This window comes from Echinops telfairi, unplaced genomic scaffold, assembly GCF_000313985.2.
Source record: "Echinops telfairi isolate 266 unplaced genomic scaffold, ASM31398v2 ScPeMD7_7469;HRSCAF=8507_0, whole genome shotgun sequence".
NCBI lineage: Eukaryota > Metazoa > Chordata > Mammalia > Afrosoricida > Tenrecidae > Echinops > Echinops telfairi.
Genome location: NW_022111372.1, coordinates 37,715,251 through 37,735,962, shown reverse-complemented (window position 1 = coordinate 37,735,962; position 20,712 = coordinate 37,715,251). Strand labels below are relative to the sequence as shown.

The 20,712-nt window shown below is 45.0% G+C and overlaps 1 protein-coding gene across 1 annotated transcript in view; it reads right to left on the bottom strand.

The window, feature by feature from the left end:
- Window positions 1-20,712, bottom strand: part of TRAPPC10 (trafficking protein particle complex subunit 10) — an 89,405-nt gene that overhangs the window by 26,170 nt on the left and 42,523 nt on the right. The window contains exons 4-9 of the mRNA XM_004696899.2: window positions 19,256-19,452; window positions 15,051-15,246; window positions 12,174-12,285; window positions 9,428-9,675; window positions 1,405-1,551; window positions 572-686 (exon numbers count right to left, since the gene is read on the bottom strand). Coding sequence (XP_004696956.1) covers window positions 572-686; window positions 1,405-1,551; window positions 9,428-9,675; window positions 12,174-12,285; window positions 15,051-15,246; window positions 19,256-19,452 — 1,015 coding nt within the window. The remainder of the gene's footprint in view (window positions 1-571; window positions 687-1,404; window positions 1,552-9,427; window positions 9,676-12,173; window positions 12,286-15,050; window positions 15,247-19,255; window positions 19,453-20,712) is intronic.

Here is a 20,712-nt window from a genome sequence, read left to right as displayed (position 1 = left end):
ATGTGTGAGGAATGTATGTACGCATCTATCTTTTTCTACTGTGGGGAAAAGATCGGCAATCGTTTAGAGGGAATAGGTGGTATCTAAACTTCACATGGCGATGCAGAAAGTTGTGATCAGCTGAACTACTGGAAAAACGAAAATATTCTTTAGCTTCTCATTTCTTCAATTATTTCCAACATTTCATGATGTTACTAACAGGTAAAATGTATTAATGTGATTTGCTAATAGCAAGAAAAAAACACATCCAGAATCAAAGTGCTTCTGACTTGTCACAGCGAGCGGCCCCTATGAGGGCAGAACTGCCCCAAGAGCTGTGCAAGGTTATTCTGTGCTGAAGCAGGCGGCCCGGTCTGTCTCCGAGGGCGTGGCTGGTAGGCACTAACTGCCAGCCTTTGTCAGCAGCTGGGCATTTTAACTACTGCATGACTTGGGCTCCTTGGAAAAGCTAACAGCGAGTACAGTCCCTCCCACAGCGAGTAGGTCCCTTCTTCGACCTCAGGGACACGGGCCGTGTTACAAACAACATTTTCATGACTTTGCACAGGACCTCTCATGTTTCTACAAGTACCTGTTTCTGGTCGCTCAGCGCCCAAACCTGCCAAAAGGTCAACTGTCCTGTTGAGGTCTTCTGAGTCAGGTCCTTTTTCTGACACGAGTCCACACAGATAGCCAAGGGACTTAAGCTGTTGCAATAAACCCACAATTTCAATAAGAGTAAGTGTAAAACTTCAAATGCAAGTAAAGTCTAGAAGGCATTTAAGTTTCAAATCAAAAGAATCCCTCTCTAGAAATAAAGAGCTCAGGGAAGGATTAATTCCCGACTCCTAGACTACAGTTCCCCGAGTGGCTTTGAGGGAGTAACCCTCTGTGCATGCCACCACACCCCTACTGACTGTCCACTAAACTTCCTGGGTGCCTGACTGCTCCGCCTGCTCGAGACCGAGCTTCCCTTCGGCGCCACTGCCAACACCTGCTCAGACGTCATTTCCAGACTCAGGCCATGGGTCAGGCTTCCCCCTCTGTGCACTGCTCCCGCCTCCCACCCAGGTCTTCTACTTTTTCCAGATGTGCAACATGGGCAAGCAATGCCAGAAACCCCTCAGATTCATTATGCAATTGATTTTAAAGTAATTTTTGGCCAATGTATGTTCAGAAACATTTCATGGTTTACAAATGTGTCACACCACCCCCACGTTCAGTTCCAAGAACCCCTATTCAGTTGCACAACCTCCATATGAGGTCACAGACCAGTTTAGGAAGCCCTGACATAGCCCCGCAGCTCCACCAAATGCTTGATGGGCTGCTTTAGAAATGGCTATAGACTGGGGAGCCACAACTTCCCAGGCTGTGGCCGGAATAGGCAGTCAGCTCTGCGCACAGGGTGCCACCCAAGTCGGTTACCTTCTCTGTGGCGTAGCTCCACAAGCCCACAGTGTGCGCGATGTTCGAGTCTATCTGCGCCCGGTCGCAGCAGCCTTCTATCCTCTGCAGCACCTCCAGACAGCTCAGAAACACCCAGCAGTCCAGAGCCCCGGGGGGGACAGACACCTGAGAGGGCACACGGGTGGGCATGTGGTCAACACGCAGAGCTTTCACAGCCGAGCAGTCACCTGTTCTAACGGCGGCCTCGTCTGCAAAGCTCTGAGAGAGGAAACGAGAGCACTGAGTCCAAACGGGCACGATCTACACCCAAATGTGCTGGCTGCCTTCACAGTGCCGGTATGATGACGAGTGACTTAGCACGGCTGGAACATTCAGGCATGTTATTTGGGGAAAGCCCACAAGGAGGCCAACTCTCACCAGAGACCCTACGTTCAGGAACTGGTTCCAGCTCAGTTGGAAGAACAGAGGCTACAAGAGGATGGTGAGAGGATGACAATTTAGCTTTCAGAGGAATAGCTGGTCACATGTAAGAAAGACATGTGCAATAGTAGAAACCTGAACATTAAAGACGTATGAGGTGATTCTTAGCATTGCCCAGTTACTTTGTCAGGCATAGTACCGTTTTGTTGTTTTAAAGCTTTTGTTACTTAGGACTATGTGCTGGAATATTTACAGAAAATACCCAATGTCTTAAATTTACTTGAAAAATAGTCTACGAGAAGGATGTGGGAGACTGAAAATAAGAATCTGGCATAACTAGTAACTGTTCATTCTAGCATCTGCCCTGCTTTTGTACAGCTTTGAGTCTTTATACAGAAAAGCCAAACAAAATAGAACACTTCAGAATTGCAGGAGCACCTCCCACTCGGCAGCCCTAGAATGCTGTCTCCCAGTGTGGCGGTGTGAAACAGAAGTGTGCCGGGAGATATCGCCGCACCATTACCACAGGCTGGGTGGACGTTTTTCTCCGTGACATCACTATCATCGTGTATCTTTTGACTTGTGTTTAGCTTTCATGACATGTTCCTCAGCATGCTGCAGAAGAGAAAGGGATGGGCGTAGTTCCCACAATGCATAAGTTAAGAGCTGCAGGGGAAGCTGGCTGTATCTGATGTCCTGGAGACACGTGGGCACAAAAGAAAATACCTCAAGGCCGCAGTAAGCATTAAGAGCCAACCAGAAAGAACTAAAGTTCTCTGTGCCTAGAAAATGTTCCTATAAAAGCTAAACAGTAAAATCTTTAAGAGAGATGGAAAAGAACTGCAACAATCTTTTGAAGAGAAAAATTAGCATAGAAAAATGCAAAGGCTGCTTTCATTATGTCATTTTTCTGGTGCACATGAAGGATCACTGGGGAGGGGGTGCTGCAGAACAGACGGGACACTGCAGGCCCCAGCTCTAGGCTCTGAGCAGCACAACTGGCTTCCTAATCAATGAGACGAAGACAGGCTCTGGGGCCAGGCAACCTGGGGACTGTTCCCTTCATCAGACACTACCACCAAAGGTACCAATCCTGTCATAGCATCTGCCAAACATACCATCTCTCCTAGGACGCACATAGAATTCCTGAGGTGGAAGAAGAGCATCTGCAGGACTGTACCCAGTGGTTCAGGGAATCGGGGACTTCTGATTTCAAAAAATCTAGAAAGCAGAAAGCGAAAACACAAGAGCCAGAGCAGGGGACCAGTGGCAGGGACGGAGGGCAGACAGTGATCAGGCTCGAGTCAGCCAAGTTCCAGGAACAATGTGCCTGCCTGCACCTCTCAGCCTGAGGACCACGCTCCACCCAACAAGTGAAAAAAAAGCAAGGAACAAAACAGCATGGTGACCGGATGGCAGCATGCACCCAAATGGAAAAAATTTGGAATGGAAAGATATATACTAACATGTTCAGAGTATTTATTACTTTGTGTTGCAATTATGGAATGATAGTGTCCTTGGTTTATTTGTTTGCTGCAAAGAACAGGCACTGTTTAGTAAGTTGGGGGAAACGATTTAAGAAATAGAAGCAGTAGTCAGCAACAAATCTCCTACAGGTAAAAACCTCCACCCTCATCACCATAGATCAAACGCTGGCAAATAGGGTTCAGCAGCCAGGCCTGCATGCCCGCAAGATCATGAGGCAAAGGCTACTGCCTGTGGTTCAGGTGAATGACCCCACTGTGGGGACACAGGATTGTACCTGGAGTAACAACTACCAATCTCCCCACAAGAGCCCCGTTCTGCTCAGCCCACCCCTCTTCTCTCCAGGAGCTCACATGCTGCACTGTGCTGGCCTCTGCCACCAATTCTTTTCATTATCTTGAGTGCTTTAATTGCCTCTACTTTCAGAGTTCGAGGATCTCTGGTGCTGCAGAGGTTACAAATTGGGCTGCAATCCGCAAAGTTAGCAGTTTGAAACACTAGCCACTCTGAAGGAGAAAGATAGGGCTTTATGCTCCAGTAAAAGTTAGTCTTGGAAACTCACAGGGGCAGTTCTACCCTGTCCTATAGGGTTGCTACGAGACAGCATCAACTAGATGGTGATGAGTTTGGGTTTCAGAGGTACTTCCAGCTTCCTACATTTCTTATCAACCAATCATTTGAAATTTAAATTTTCATTGAAAAAGACACCCATTGCCATCAAGTTCATGCCTACTCACAGTGATCCTATAGGGCAGAGTAGAGCTGCTCCACCGAGCTTCCAAGACTGTAAACCTTATGGGAGCAGAAATTCTGCCTCATCTTTCTCCTGCAGAGCAGCTGGGGGCTTTGAACCACTGATCTTGTGTCTAGCAGCCCAATGAATAACCCACAAGGCCACCAAGGCTCCCTGAAGAGAATAATTTAATGTAGGCATTAACCTGATACAGACCTCCTGCAGTGCAACAACTACAGTGCTAGTTGGCGCTTCCATTCAGCAGACTCCCAGTGCCTAACTAAGCTACAGCTCCCCGAGGAGGACAGGCACCCTCTTCCCTCCCACAGGGTTACAGCCTGAGCAGGCCGGGCTCCACAGCAGCCAGACTTTCAGCAACAGCGCTGCCGACAGTCAGAAAAATGAATGGAACACATTTATTTAAACAAGGTAACTGTGATCGTATTTTTTCATTACTTAAAAAATAAGGTACACAGTGAGACTCATGTAAGGTACATAGTCGACACTTACAGGCCGACCAGTGCTCGTGCCTGTGACCAGCCATGTGGGTGATCCCCTACATCTAGAGGGCCCTTCCATGTGCCAGGAGGCTCCCTCCTGCCTTTCTCAGTCTATACCCACTGCTCTGACTGCTATCACAATCAAGGACGTTTCTCTTTTTTCACTGTATCTACGTGAAATCACACAATACTAGTGTGCTGCCCGCACAAGTTCGTGTATAATGGACTTAGCGAAAGAATGGGATTTTCCCACCAATTTTTGAAGTCTCCTTGTATGTCCTCTTCTTGTACAAGGCTTCTTTCTACCTTGGGAACCAAGTAGGGCTCCCACAGTTTCTGGGATGAGAAGTGAGGAAACCATCTTTCCGAATAGTTACTGGCCACCTGGATACTCTCTTGTGTGAATAAAAAACCTTTAAAATGCATTTAAGTGCTTCTCTCTCTTTTGTTTAAGCTTTTTTTAACTTCCCCCACTTCTCCCGACTTCACAGTATCATCATCAATGAACAGCAGGAACCATTTCCCATTTCCAAGCTTTAAAAGTATCCTTTTTCTGGTTTATTTTAATGAGCCTACACTGTGAGTGTAACTCCTCTGATGGCTGCTCACCAGCGAAGCAGCAGCCTCGCAGCCCTCAGACCACCAGGCTTTCAGCTGGTAGCCACGGCAGACCGCGGATGCCCCCAGGGTCCTCCCTGTGACGGGAACAGCACGGCCTTCTAGAAGATATCGTCCTGACAGTGTTCTCCCCTTCAATCTGGTAAAGATGACAGCATGCGCACATCACCTTTTTCCCTTACCTAAAAGTTGCAGACAAGCACTGTTAGTGTGACTGTGAACGTGAGACCTTTCTGGAAGGCGATCTGACAATGTATGTGAAAAGCCTGAAGAGCATGTCTACCCACTGACCTACAAGTTGGACATACACGAATTTCTACAGAAGCATTCCAGATAGGACACAGCCTGCTGCCACTGCAACACCCTGTGAACCATCTGAATGCTCACACAGGGCTACGGCTAGAAAAGCTAGACCCCGAAGGAACCTCTAGCTGCTAGAATAAGCAGTGGCATTTCTTCTGTAGAGGTGTCTGAATTTTCCCAATTTACACAGAGAATATATTCAACTCTACCTCAGTGGAAGAGAAGTGTGAAAGTTGTCACAGGCAAAAGCTCTGCACGACACAGTCTGCAGTACCTAGAGTTAGCGCAGAACTAGTATACAGGATGGGTGCTACTCCTCTCACCTGGGCAGCTGTAGACTCGGCAGGGCTAGGTAACACACTGGCACCCAAGTAGTAACCCTCTGAGGCAGGGATCCAGGCGAGCTAGAGAGGGTGGGCTGTCTCTTTAACCTGGTCACACTATATTGCCTCCTCATCACATACAAAAACATACTTTATATCTGACAGGTGAATCAAATCAACCAGGAAGCCACTTGCTGTAAAAACCACAAAAGCAAATACATCAAACATTTCTTGCTAAAGAAACCTCCTAATATAGATTTAAAAAGGTCACAGGTTTCAAAAGGATTAACATCTGTAAGGACAGCCTTCAAGAACCCTGTGTCCACCCAGCCCATAAGCAGGCTGGCTCCAGAGTGTCTCTTCCTGGCTTCTCTCGCAGTCCAGAACACCACTTGGAGCCCCCCACAATGTGGGTGGGGGTCCTCAGCTTATTGCCGGCCTCCTGGCCACTGTCAGGAGTATGAAAGACAATCCAGCAAAGGGCCGATAGGCCTCCTGAACACGAGCCCACATCCCAGGGTGGAATGAAATGTTTAGGAAAAGTAAACCATTTCCCACCTTTTGGATTGTGAGTCTTTCTACAAAAATAACAACTTTAAAACTAAAATGTCAAGGTGATGGCCAACTGGAAATCTTAAGTTAAGATACAGTAACAACAAAATCATATATATCAAACAATGTCCCCTGCCCCCAGTGCCAAAAACCAAAAACCAGATAAAGACTCTATGTCAGATGAGAAAGTTGAGAGGATAATTTTGTGCTTGAAGTACTAGGATCACGCTAACAAATTTGTCTGTCTGGAACTTCCGAACTTTAAAGAACTACTCCGACAGGCCATCAATAAAGACAACAGTGACCTTCACCAGTCCTTCTGAAGGGCGGCCTATGTGCCCCGCGCGGAACTGGCTTTTTCCACGCACACTCACAAGCCACACTGCGGTCTTATCCCATCTCCACACCTTCGCCGTCAGCTCGTCTAGCTGTGGCGCTTTGTGTGTTCTACAATGCTGGAAGTTTTGACCCTGGTATTTCAAATATACCAGAAGGATTCAGCAGAGCTTCCAGACTAAGAACAGACTAGGAAGAAGAAATGGGTGTTCCACTTCTGCGGGACTGGCCACTTAGGAGAAGCAGAGGCACCCTGTCTTCAGAGCTGTCCCCTCAAAGTAGAGTCAATCTTAATGAACTGGACGAATAACTGTTTCGAGACTTTCGTCTGCTGCTGGGGGACAAGTCAAAAGCGAGAAGAAACAGCTGCAAATGTTCACTGTTAAAAATCAGAGTGTGGCATGTACAAAGAATGAATCTAGGAAAATTAGTTGTTAAAAATCAAATGGGATGTATTAAGATCAATATCCTGGGCATTAGTGAGATGAAACTGTTATTGGCCATTAGGAATCAGACAATCATACGGTTTACACTTCCGGGAATGACAAATTTAAGAGGAAAGGCATTTGATTCATCATCAAAAAGGCCCTTCACGATCTAGGATGAATAGAATTATATCCACACACCTATCAGGAAGACCACTTTATTCCAATGTACACACCAGCCACTAAAGCTACACATGAATTCTACCACCAACTTCTGCAGTCCAAAACTGATCAAACATGCAACCACGATACACTGAGAATGACTGTTGATTGGAATGGGAAAGTTGGAAACAAAGAGGAAGAATTGGTAATTGGAAAATATGTACTAAGTGGTGGAAGTGACACAAGAAACAGCATGACAGAATTTTGCAAGACCAACAAGTTAGTCATTGCAAACATCTTTCATCAACACCACCAATGGTGATTATTCACATTGACGTCACCAGATGGAATACAAGGGAATCAAATAGATTACACCTCTGGACAGAAGCAATGGAGAAACTCAAGATCATCAACCAAAACAAGATCAGGGGGGGCTGTGGAATAGACCCATGGTTCACATGCAAACGCGAGCTAAAGCTGAGGAAAGCAAATGCACGCACAAGAGCAAAAGTACATCCCATCTGGTTAGAGACCACCTCAAAAATAGATCTGATGCTCTGAACACTAACGACTGAAGACCAGATGAGCTCATGGAATGATACTATCACCCATGAAGAAAGCAAACGGCTGTTGTTAAAAAGACAAAAAATGGATGTCAGAAGAGACTCTGAACTTGCTTTTGAATGCAGACAACTAGCGTCCGAGTCTGGAAATAGGGAGGTGACTCACCAGTCTTGTGACTGATCAGAGTTCACACTACCCAAGTTTTAGTGGAGATCCCATCTACCATACTCCACTCAGGGGTGCCCAGACGGGAGAATCATTTTAAGACTCATTTAGAAAAGTTCTTAGATTATACTTCTAAAAGTATTAGCTATACCATTACTATACTGACTAAATCATTACTAGATAGTATTTTATACTATAAAAACTTTCAGTTTGGTGCCCCCAGAGAGTATTAAATAGATTTAACACTAGACTTGAAATCTTAACATGATTTTAACTTTTTCTCTTGCCCAAATGAACAGAAATTACCATATATACTCGAGTATAAGCCAACCTGAATAGAAGCCGAGGCACCTAATTTTACCACAAAAACTGCATTAAAAATGTGCTGAAAAACTTGGCTAATAGACGAGCATATACGGTATTTTAGTTAATTGTGAAAGGAAAAATTCTTATTTCAGAAATAATCTATTCAGTGCCTAGCGTGAATCACAAATTTCAGAACTGAATTTTTCTCATGCCATTTTATTTTGCCTCAGACAAGTACCGTATATACTTGAGTATAAGCCAACCCAAATATCAGCCAAGGCACCTAATTTTACCACAAAAACTGCATAAAAATGTGCTGGGAAACTCGGCTTATACACGAGTATATCCAGTAATTAGGCAAATGTGGAAAAATAACATTTTCTAACGCAAAATTCTTTGGGCTACCAATAACTGAATAGATTTACATAATCAGGTTTGGTTATGCAACGCTAGCCATAGATTTGAGAGGTGAGGACAAGGCTCCACATCCAAACCTCTAGGCAGGGACCACGGACTAGTAGGACAGGCCTGTGCTCCTATAGGACTAGAGATGTTACTTAAGACGCTTTTGTCTTATTAGTAAATGGGGAAGGAAATGGAGGTGTGTGTTAATAGGCTAAGCAGATACACACAGTACTTTCAAATCAAGTTAATTCTAGAAGAACTTGTTACAAAGTCTTATTAATTACACTGGTTGGGGCAGGTAGCCAGCAAAGCACCAGGGTTGTGTTGAAGACAGCTGAGTTGGCTCCTTCACTTAGGAGTGCATAGGAATGAATCCTCTACAGTCCTGTGTGCTGTTTGCATGTGCACATGTGCCTCTTCTAGACTGACCAACTTCAAGTTCCCTGATGCTACTGAAATGTCCATGCCACAATAAAACCGCTCAGTAGTTCTTGGGCAAGCCAATCTTTGCAGGCAAATGAAAGCCCACAAACTGGCTACTTTTACACTTGTGTGCACAGGCACATGCATACACTTATTCATAATATATCTTTAATTAAGCTTCTAAGTGTCAATCAACATGGCATGGCTTGCTGTGTGTATCACTCACATTGTCACCTGCATGTACACATGCAAAACCATTGGTTTGAAAACAGAGTTCTGGGGCTTCCTGCATGAAGGACAGACTGCAGAGGGCAGACTCACTTCCAGCAGCTTCAGCTCCTGCACACAGCTGTGCAGCAGCTCCAGGGCACGCTGGGCCACCTCCCAGGGCCGCTGCAGGAAGAGGAGCAGGGTGCACTGGCGGGAGAACAGGTAGCTACGCAAGTCTAGCAGGGTGGCTTCTTGCTTCTGGATCAGCTCCCGCTTCTCCATATCGATAGGCTTCCGGAGGATCAATCCATTCCAGCTCTTCACTGGCTGGCAGAAAAATGTCAGCCAGTTCGCACCATCTGAACAGACACACAGAAGTAAGCCACTGCTGGCAAGGCTGGGGACTCCAAAACCTCCTACAGGAATGGTAGCCTGACAACTGGGTTCACTCGCTAATCACTATCATGGCCCTTTCAGTTTGAGATGGGACTGTCCAGAGGTAGGGGAGAGGGCAGCACACATCAGGAGATGGGGCGGGTGAAGGTGCAAGGCAACCGGGCTCACGTTTCACCCGAGCGTGGCCCCTGTCTAGAAAGCATAGTGGGAGGCAAACCAGTGGCAATGCAAGCTGATTTGGGACGAGGGTGAGGGGCAATCAGTCAGCCCAAGAGAGGGCACTGGGTTGGCCTGAGGGTCTATAAAGATGCCCTAGAGGGTGGCATGCCCAGCTGACTATGGTGCTCTTCGTGTTTCTTCCTTGGCTCCCTCATCTTTCCTGACTCACACAATCCTCGTGCCTGGCCCTCAAATGCATCAATGATGTGAGCCAGGCTCCTAGTGAAGGAAAAGTGAACATAGCAGGGAGCAACAGGGAAATGCCAGCTTGTCAAAATTCTCCACCAAAGCTCCCCAATTGTAGCCAATCATCCAAAGGCTCACGATGATCGTCAGATTAACATGAGACTCTTTGGCAACAAGCCATTCATCTTTATAGAAAGTCAGAAAGCTGTTTTCTCAGTCTAAAAGGGAAGTGCCATAGCCAATTCATCCCACACTCACTTGATGTTACTGAGCACTGAAGGCTACACTCCACTAACAGCAGCCTGCACGGCTTTGAGTTTCAAAAGCCATGAAGACCGCACAGATGGGATCAGCTTTGAGGTGCCATGGTCCTTCTAGCTCTGCCTCTTTGCTCAGGGCTTTGCAATACAGCTACTTTATCTCAAAAACACAAAAACAAAAACCAGCACACTAAGTGGGCTACCCATGCCCACCTCAGGGCACCACCCCAAATCATCACTCTCCCACCCACATTCCCATCTCTGCACCAAAGCTACCTCCTCAGGGAGGCCTCCCCTGATTGCACATTTGTGCATTCTAGCCTCCTAACCTGTATCTTTCTTTTCACAGTACTATTACTATCTGATCTTAAGTTATATATTTACTTTTCTCGTGCCTGTTTGCTCTTCTATAAAGCAGGCCCATGAAGGAAGGGGGCTTGCTTTGTTCCACACTGTGTGTATAAAAATGCCTAATACAGAGTTGGGCTCATTTGTTAAATGAGGCAGCAAAAATGAACAACTTCTCATTCAACTATAAAACTGTCCAAGATTACTAGTGGATTTTACATTGCCCCAGATTTGTTTTTAAAGAGGAAAAAAAAGAAAAAACAAGTTAAAGATATTATGTGCATAACCTATATAAGAAACATAATATTAGCTCCCTAACACTTTTATTAAATAAATGCTTGGCTTTAACTCAATGTTCCCCAAAGTGGGCTGCTATATGGGCCCCTGAGGAACACTAGAACAATTCAGCAGGGCTGCAAAAGCAGATACCTAGATTTTATCCTGAATTATAGGCTATAGTACAAAAGTTTTTAATTGACATGGGGGCACTGAGTAATTTCTTTTTCTGAAAAGGGGGCAGTAGCCAAAGAGTTTGGCTTTAATGGTAATGTATGCATTTCTATCTTAGCAGAGTAAGCTAGCCAGACCTGATCATTCTAAAAATTGGTTTGGGGCAGGTTCAAATTAGTGACCCTTCATCCTTCACTTCCAGAGGAAGGAAGGTGTTCCTGCTAAAGTTGATCATGCCAACACTCCATCTTTGCACAGGGCTCCTGGCAATCACTGTTTTCTTTCCACAGTGTGACAAGGGCTCTCTGGAGCTCACCGACAAAGAAGTGTGCTGCAGCACTGCTTGAGGTGACGGCAGAGAGCACAGGCCACATACCAGCAACGGGAGATGGATCAACAACTGTGACTTACCCACCACACTGTGAGGGGTTAGGCAACTACTAACAAAACTAAGCACGACTCCCTCTGTCGACCTCAGAGAACTATCTATCGAATGTGACATCACTGCTTGCAAAATAAATGTCAACCCCCAAAAGTGAGGACAATTAAAATTTTTTCCCCTGTAGATGTTTTCTTTGTGCTAATTTGTAGTTTAACCTTTTGGCTTTCCTTAAGACTTCATTGCTGAAAAGTTATCCCCCCAAAGATGAATACCCAGGACAACAGTGCCATGAAATTCACTGTAGAAGGACTAAATAACAAAGGCACTCTCAACAGGAGAGGCTTCCACAAGCAGGCGGGGAAGGGCAGCATCACTGGTCCCCCGCTGCATGCAGAAATGCCACCTTACATCTGAAACAAACACACCTAAAATGTTGTCACACTTAAGATCCTTCCTAAAGTGAAAGTGATCTGATTCTTCATTCTCATTTCACTTTCCTTAAGAACCTAAAAACAAATCCCATCGAATTTCTGTTACTGAATAACAAAAGATGATTTAGTCATCAGATGAGTCAGCGACCTCTCTAGAGATAACTCCCTGAAGCAACCCGACTCACCGCCGGCACCGAAGTTGACGACGTACTGAGAAAACAGGGCATCCAGCTCATCGTACTGCACCAGGGCGTCTTCAAACTGCTGCAGCATCTCAAACACAAAGGCCAGTTCCTCCTAGTTACCAGGGGGAGTTCAAAAATGTAAAAACATGAATCAAATTCGTGAGATACTATACAATGCTCCTTTTATTACAACAGAGAAAAGCAGGCCACTGTGAACGGCATTGAAGCCCTGTTAGCTAGGACTCCATGTAACGGCCAGTGTGTCCACACTCAGCACCGGCAGCCAGGGCGAGTGGGGAGTTGAGAAGCACTGGGCACAGGAGGGCCTGGCCTGGGCAGGAGCACGGTCACATTTGCTGAACAAGAGAATGCCAGGAAAGGCAGCACAGGTGCTGTTCCTGTGATTTCATGTTAAAAAGAACTGGAGGCACACACCTGCCTAAGTCTACACAGACAGTATTCACATATTTGAGCCCACGTCCTATGGTATTAGTGGACTTCAGGGACCCCTGCAGGCCAGGGTGCAGCCCTGCTGGGTGGGAACTGAGCACCAGCTTAGATGTCCCTACTGGATTTAAATCACCAGCCATTCTCATGACACTGAGAGAGAGTGAAGAATACTGGTCAAGTTTTTGTTTTGTCTTACAGTCCTTACAGTCCTGGGTGAGTTTGGTGTTTTCTCAATACTGGCATGGGGTCGTTTTCACACCCAAGTGGTGGGGTGTATTTTTCAGTGTGAGGTTAAAAAAAAGATGTGGCAGTTTGCTTCTGTAATGACTGCAGCCTTGGAGCCCCAGTGGGGCACTTCTCCTCTGTCTTGCTGGGTCACTGAGTTGGAAGAAATTAGACAGCAGTGAATTTGGGGGTATTTTTGTTTGGGTTACGATTCAGACGCCACCACTTCCTGACTGTAATCCTGCTGTAGTTGTGTAAGCTGGGCAAAGGACTACAACTACCTGTGCCTGGATTTCTGTGTCTGTATAATGCAGCTCCCTCATCACCCGCATTAAGGTTTTTGTGTGGCAATTACATTAATTTCTGCCAAGTGCACAGAAGAGTCCTGGCATAATCAGGAGTCAGAGAGGACTGGCTATTATTCTTTCCACCAAACTACTGTCCAGAGATGTTGGGCAGAGAAACGTACTGTCTCCTCCTCAGCTCTACAACTCCTGAAGCTCTTTTGTATCTTGTTTTCCCTGCAAATACTGTTTGCAAGAGAAATTTACTTCCTTATAAAGTATTTTCTGTACTTGAATACTTAAATTTATTTTTAAATATCTGAGATATTTAAGTTTTAGACTTAATATCTTAGATACTCATAGTACGAGCCTCAGAACCAGAACATTAATGTTGGTCCAACACTATTAACTAAGCTAGTGTCCCATCACTCTTTCCACTCATTTCCTTTGCCTGGATCCTCTGGATCCTGCCCAGGAGCCCACACTGCACTACACTGCTATTTCAACTCTACAGCCCCCACCTCCCCACCCCCAGTCTGGAATAGATTTTTGGTCTCTTTTCTTCCCAGACATTGTTAGTTGTACAGAGTATGGTTTAAGTAGTGTGTGTGTGTGTGTGTGTGTGTGTGTGTGTGTGTGTGTGTGTTCTCTACGCTCCCTCAAGTTGGGTTAGTCTGGTGTTTTCTCAATATTGGCATGGGGCTGTGCATTTTTCCACATAAGTGATGTTGCCCACTTCTCAATGTATCATGTCAAGAAGTTCACTTTGTAATTTGGAGCCCTGGTGGTGCAGTAGGTTATGTGCTGGGCTGCAAACCACAAGTCAATGGTGTGGACCCACCAGCTGCTCTGCATGTCAGAGATGGGGTTTTCTGCTCCCGTAAAGACTTACAGACTCAAAAACTATATAAGGTCGCCATGGGTCCAAATCAGGGTTTTTTTTTTGTTCGCTTCTCTTGGACAGAATAAGGAAGAATATGTGTACTAGCATCGATCCATTTATCCATCCATCCAGAGAAGAGTTCAAACTGATACCTTCCACCCCAATCCAACACCACCCGGCCAATGTAGCCTTCACCATCTTTGTAACTCCTAGAGACTCAACCTAATGAGCTCCAAGGGCAGAATGGCAGAGCAGTATGAAAGGTCTACAACAGATCTAGCCGACAGAAAATGATCAACATATTCAAATTTCCTTAGATGTTCAAATCCAACTCACCAAATACACAAAGAATATAATCATAATAAATGAAAATCAAAATGTCTAATCAGAATTTTCCTTGTAAGTATTCACCCTGTAATATTTACTAAGTCAAACACAGGTAATATATAAACATGAAAATCATGCTTTTCAGTCAAAAGATGGTAGGCCAATAAGGAATCCTGAGAGTAAACTTCTTGACGTTCTTTGCAATATGAGAGGAGTTCCCCTTGCCCATAGTAATTGATTCCTTCTCCCTTTGTGAATTTAAGAGTTTCCCCTAAAAGGAAAAAAATAGCTGCTTCTGCAGTAAATATTCAGATGCTTAAACATCTCAATAACTTAACCACAGTGGCTGGGATGTGGTAAACACTCAGTGCAATGAAGTTACTTCTGTCATGATCACTGCCCACAGCTGTGGCTCCTCTGCCTAATTCATTTCCATAGCACATAGCCCCAAAGACCCCCGGAGACTAACAAAACCAAAATCACTCTGAGGACAATGCTATTTCAAAAGAATGCTACATGCCAAGCCCCCAAGCAGCAGGGGAGTTAATGATATAATCACTCCGGAGACCATCGCTGATCTTCTTTGAATGCCAAGAAGCAGAACCAGTCTACTCTAGAATTGCCATGATAAAGCTGCCTTCTAAGAAGGAAAGAGGGAGGGGAAAGGAAGGGAAGAGGGAATGGTTTAGTTCTGAGATTAGCAAGTACCTGAACCATGAAATATTCACAAAAGCTCCAGCCCGGCTCGGTCCTCTTCTCCCTCAAAGTTCTCATGTCATCTTCAAACTTGCCTAAGTTTTTGGTAAAAGACATGAGAAGCAACGTCCTGAGTTTGGTCAGGAAGGCATTCCAGGATTCCTGAGTTCGGGAAGAGTCCTTCAAGGGGTCGGACAGCACGACACACCTGCAAAGACATGAAGGGCCTACTTGTGAAAACCTCCCCAAATGGGGCTCCACAGCACCGGTTTTCTAGGAATTCAACTTTATTTCCTTCCTTCCCTTCCCTGCTCCCTCTCTCCTCTTCCGTTTGTTTTTAATTGGCGAAAAACACTAGGTAGGCAGTGAGGAGCCGGATTGGAACAGACTTCATCCTAAACAGACCTGAGGCTGCACAAGCCGTGAAGAGCCGGAGATTTGCCAGCAGCGTCTGTTACGGGATGGACTGGATGGGAAGAATGGCTTTAGGTTGAGTCTTGGGTAGACTCTGCCTCCGGGGTTCTTTGAAAAATAAGGTGATTGCAGGGGATTCGGCCAAACCCTCATTCATTTCCTTCAGAAGCCTCTGCTGGCTCCCCCATAACTCACAGGATAAACTGTAGATTCTTACCATGAAACTGTTACAAAACCATTACAGTATGGATCCAACCTGGTGTCTTGTATAGGCTCTTACTAACTCCAGTTCAAATCGACAGAACTCCTCATTCTCTCCATCTTTCCATCTAGCACATTCCTACTCCCCGGTCACAAGCTGACAGAGGTGTCTCCCCTGAATGACCTCCCTTCCAACTCTACCCCCTCCCACGAACACTGCCCTCTGCCCTCCAGCTGCTCTGCACCCACAGGGTCAGGGGTTATAAAAGACTTTTCCTCTTGGCAGCGGCATGTCTGCTTGTGCTTCGGGTCCTCAAGGTCAGGATAAGCAAATAAGAAATGCTTTAATCATGGGTAAACCTACAAACCTAGGTTTGAGACAATGTTACTACAAAAAGGCTTCTGACCCTTGGTGTAAAAATATCAAAGCCATACGATTACAAGAGCATTTCCAATGTGTCTAGAAAAGGCAATAGGGAGGGTGACACGTTCGAAAAGTCACTTTCCTTACCAGTGGTAAGAGGAATTTAGAAAGGAGACGGATCGATATTAATTCAGATGTCATTTTACAGCACTGAAGCCAGGCGCTTCAACACTTTCCTTTAGTTCATTGTTCACCTGAATTACCAACAGGAGGGAAAAAGTGGCTTCTAAGTTGCATTTTCTCTATGCTCAGCATACCCTTAGAAGGAAGGGCTAAAAAATATGAGATTATACAGCAGTGGGTGAAGCAGCCAACAGTCCACCAAGTGAATCATCAGTACCATGAAGAAAACCAGAAACAAACAACTGAGAGCTGACAGTAATTCCCGTCACCCCATCCTCCACACTGCGTCTTCTCCTGAAGATAAGAGAAGCAGGTGATTTGGACAGGCACCTGAAGAACTAACATTAACATCCTCTTTGCTATTTGAGCTGACAGCATCTACAAGTTGAGCCATTTATCTGTACAGTACAGACTGCTCCTCCAGGGTACTACTGGTGCAGTGGCAGCGGAGACAGTCACCCAACGCCAGAGCAGTGTCCTTCAGCAGCCGAGGCGCTCTCGTGTGAGACCTGTGCTCTCCTCGTCAGCACTGCACATGACGGTGTTCCCTCAGCCACTTCACACGCCTTGCAACACACCCTGCTTCTCAATCTTCAAGTGTCCCATTTAAAGAAAAAATAACTACGCTCCAGAAAGTCACAGCAAGTTTGCATGGTTAAGTCCAGGGGCCAACAGCTGCTCGGGAAGTGCAGCATGAAGCTGGGAGCTCCCCTCGGTGACCACTTGACTCTTGCCTACTTAGCAAGCCAGGCTGGCACCTGAAGATACTTACCAAATGCCCAAAAAGTGTGCAAAGCCTTTCCCCAACAATTCCTTTCAGGAATTTATCCCAAGGAACAATTAAGGATGCACAGAACACTGCAGCTAGAAAGACGCTCATCATACTGTCTCTAACAAAAACATAAGCAATACCGTAAGTGCAGCAGAAGACTGTGAAAATAACTTACAGTACATGAATACTCCTGGAGTCTCACATCCTCATTAACAATCGTGGTATAGAAACACAGTTTACTCTTTGTGGAAAAGTTTTTGCAAGATATCAAGTTAAAGGAAAATGTAAAATATGCTATTACTTCAAAATATGCAAATATACATATGCATATGTGTGTGCATGTATATAAACAGATAAAAGTCTGGAAAGATATGTTTCAAATTATTAAGAGTTGATATCCATTTTCATTTTGTTCACTGACTTTTTCTAGTAATTGTACAAATGTTGAATGTTTATAATAAAATAAAAATAAATTTTAAGTTTAAAAACGTGTACACTATATTAAGGCCAACTGTTTCAATACATCCAAATGCCAGGGTATAATTAAACAATTGTAATTCGTATTTACTAAGTTCAAATTGATTAAATTCTTACCTAGTTTTTTAACACTAAAAAATATTTGCTAAAGTTGACTGTGCAAATTAACATGCATCAAAATGCTTAAGTTACCAAAGACTAAATGTTCAAGAACTTTAGTAAATGAAGCTTTTACATATAAAGAATGATTGTTAAAAGCAATTTAAATGTAAGTGGCCTCAGTAAAAACAAGGTTCTGGAAATCAGATGAAATAACTACCAAAACTTTACAGAAAGAAATCAGCACTTTGAAAATGTTATTACAGAAATTGAACATTGAAAAAAAGTCAAACTAACATACTAAGATTTGACTTAATAAAATCCCACACAAATTCAATTTGTTTTATTTTTCAAAACCTCGGGCACCACTTGGTTTTGCTATCTGTCTCAACCTCGGTGTTTCATTACCCAACACTTGCCCCTCTGCCATGGTTGGCGAATTAGCTCACCTCTTGCCTCTGCTTTAGGATCACCCACTCTGTGTTCAGACCCAGACATGTTAGTACAACTTAATTCAGAAGGATATGCCCCCAGTGGTCTGGCATCTTGTTAAAATGTTAAAAAGCTGCCTCTTGGATAACAAATTTATTAATAATGACTGGCATTCAAGAAAATATAAAAACCCAGAAGTCCAGATGGTATGAAATTCCTCTATGCTAACCATGAGCTCAAAAATCTAGCATTTAATTCCAACCATAAATAAGTCTCTTCAAACACTACTCTGTGCCTCGTCTTGTGTGGAAACTCTACGTGGCCCTTCCCCTGAACAACCAGCCTCTCACTGGGCTGACAGCGGCAGGTGAAGCTACACACCAACTCCAACAGCAGAGCGGGTGTCACTGGATTGTCAGCACTCCAGGCTCTGTACACACAGGGTTTCTTTTCCACACACTCCCTAATTCCTTCTCATTCTTTATTTCTTACCCTAACCAGCACTTTTCTCAGGGAAGCCTTCCCTCGTGCCATGGGGTGGGCTGGGGACCACCTTCCCAATTCCAGGTCGTTATAGCACCTTCCCGTAGAGGATCACTACAGGGGTGCTGACAATGTGGTGCCCCCATGCCCATCTCTGCTACTGGATGCTACGTTGTACCAGAGCAGGGACCATGGCTATTTCTGCCACCCTAGCTCCCAAAGCCTGGCACGGTGCTGGGAGCATAGCAGTCCAGACTACGTGCTGGGTGAGTGAGAACACTGGGCTCTGATATGCAGATCACGAGTGCTACGCACGCCAGGAGCTGAGGGTCACAGCAGCCAAGGCCATCAGAGATGGCATCATCAAGAGAGAGGAGGAGCGAGTCCACAGAGCGAGTCAGAGGGAAGACCGGAGACACCAGCCCACAAAATGAATGAACTCTCAAAGGCTCATTCCGAAGTGAGGGAAGGAGATTTTTAAGTTAGATTTTTATTTTTTTTAAAAACTGCTGAACTCTCAATAGGTGTTAAGTCAAACCAACAAAACGAAGGAGGCCTCCCTCAGTATATGACCACAACATCCTCTTCTCCCAAGCCACGCATGTGGGCAATGACTGTCTGTAGTCTCTCATCTGCCCCACTAGGACGTCCGGAAGCGAGGGGCCTGGTCTTCTTTTCAGAGTTACACCCAGTGCAGCCGCTCGTGAAGGCAGAGCTCAGAGAAGAGTCAGTATTGTGCAGAAAGCACTGACCTACAGCAGATTAGCCAAAGGAGGTAAAAGGGACACTTACCTGTCACTCTGCTTATTACAAAAATCATTTCTTATTTTGTCCACAATAGATGTTCGGGGGAGGATGTTGGTTTTGTTTTTTTTCTTGGCATCATTTTCAACTACCACTATTAACCAGTCCACAGAGCTATGAGCTTTCAGAACATTCTGCCATTTGGTGAGGTCATCTTTTACTGTCGCTTTATATACTTCAGTATCCTAAAAATAAACAAGTCACGTGAAAGCACGTTAATCAATGCCCATTAGCTGCTCAGGCAGAACTGGCCCATCACCGAGAGCTCTTGGCCACAATGCTTTAGAGCAGCGGTTCTCAACCTCTGGGTCGCAAGCCCTTTGGGGGTCGAATGACCCTTTCACAGGGGTCGCCTAAGACCATCATAAAACACATATTTCCGATGGTCTTAGGAACATAGACATTGTGCTCCTCTATCCCTCTCGAGGCGGGTCTGCCCACATGCAGATACGCCCACATACGAGTAAAGACTGTTACCCATGCTACAAGACAAAATTTCATTTATTTGTAATTAAAAATAAATATTTCACAATATAGAATGACATATTGTTTTGTGATGAATCACTATGCTTTCATTATGTTCAATTTGTAACAATGAAGATACATTCTGCGTATCAGATATTTACATTACGATTCATAACAGTAGCAAGATTACAGTTATGAAGTAGCAATGAAAATAATTTTATGGTTGGGGTCACAACTGTATTAAAGGGTCGCGGTAATAGGAAGGTTGAGAACCACTGCTTTAGAGTGACAGTAGGCACCATGGGCACTGAAGGGGGAGACCAAAAACCAACCAGGTCACTGATTGCATGTGTGCTGTGCAAGCCCTAGCAGCAAGCCCTTCACGTACATCGTCTCAAAATACAACACTGAGATTTGCGGCCATTGCAACTCTATAGAAGAGGGCACTGAGGGTTAGAGAGCTCAGCTGACCACAGTGATGCACCTGGTTAGACAACCTGGTACTTGAAGCCACTTTCAAAGCCTCTGTGCTCACACACCCAATTAACACAGGCCCCCAGCCCATTTCCTAGTGGTCCCTCATACACCCCTGTGCTCAGCTAGTTCTCATGGTCACAGCAGGACCAGGCAACTGAATGTGCAGGCCCAAGAGAATAGGTGAACACAGCACTTCTTCAGATGAGCGTTTAATTACAAGCCCCATCAGGGCACTCCACTGGCCATAAAAATCAACCCACTGCTGGTGCCAGGAAAGTGCCTATGGGGAAGACACCTTCCCTTCCTTCCCTCACGGAGTAGAAGGAGGGAGATGATAGGCATCAGCACTGCAGAGACTCAGCACGACAGAATTAGTTACTTATTTGTAATCTATACACCTGATGGTACTCAAGTCACTGCCATCAAGTCCATTTTTTTTTTTTCAGTGAGTGAGTGAGTGAGAGAGTGAGTGAGTGAGTGAGTGAGTGAGTGAGTGAGTGAGT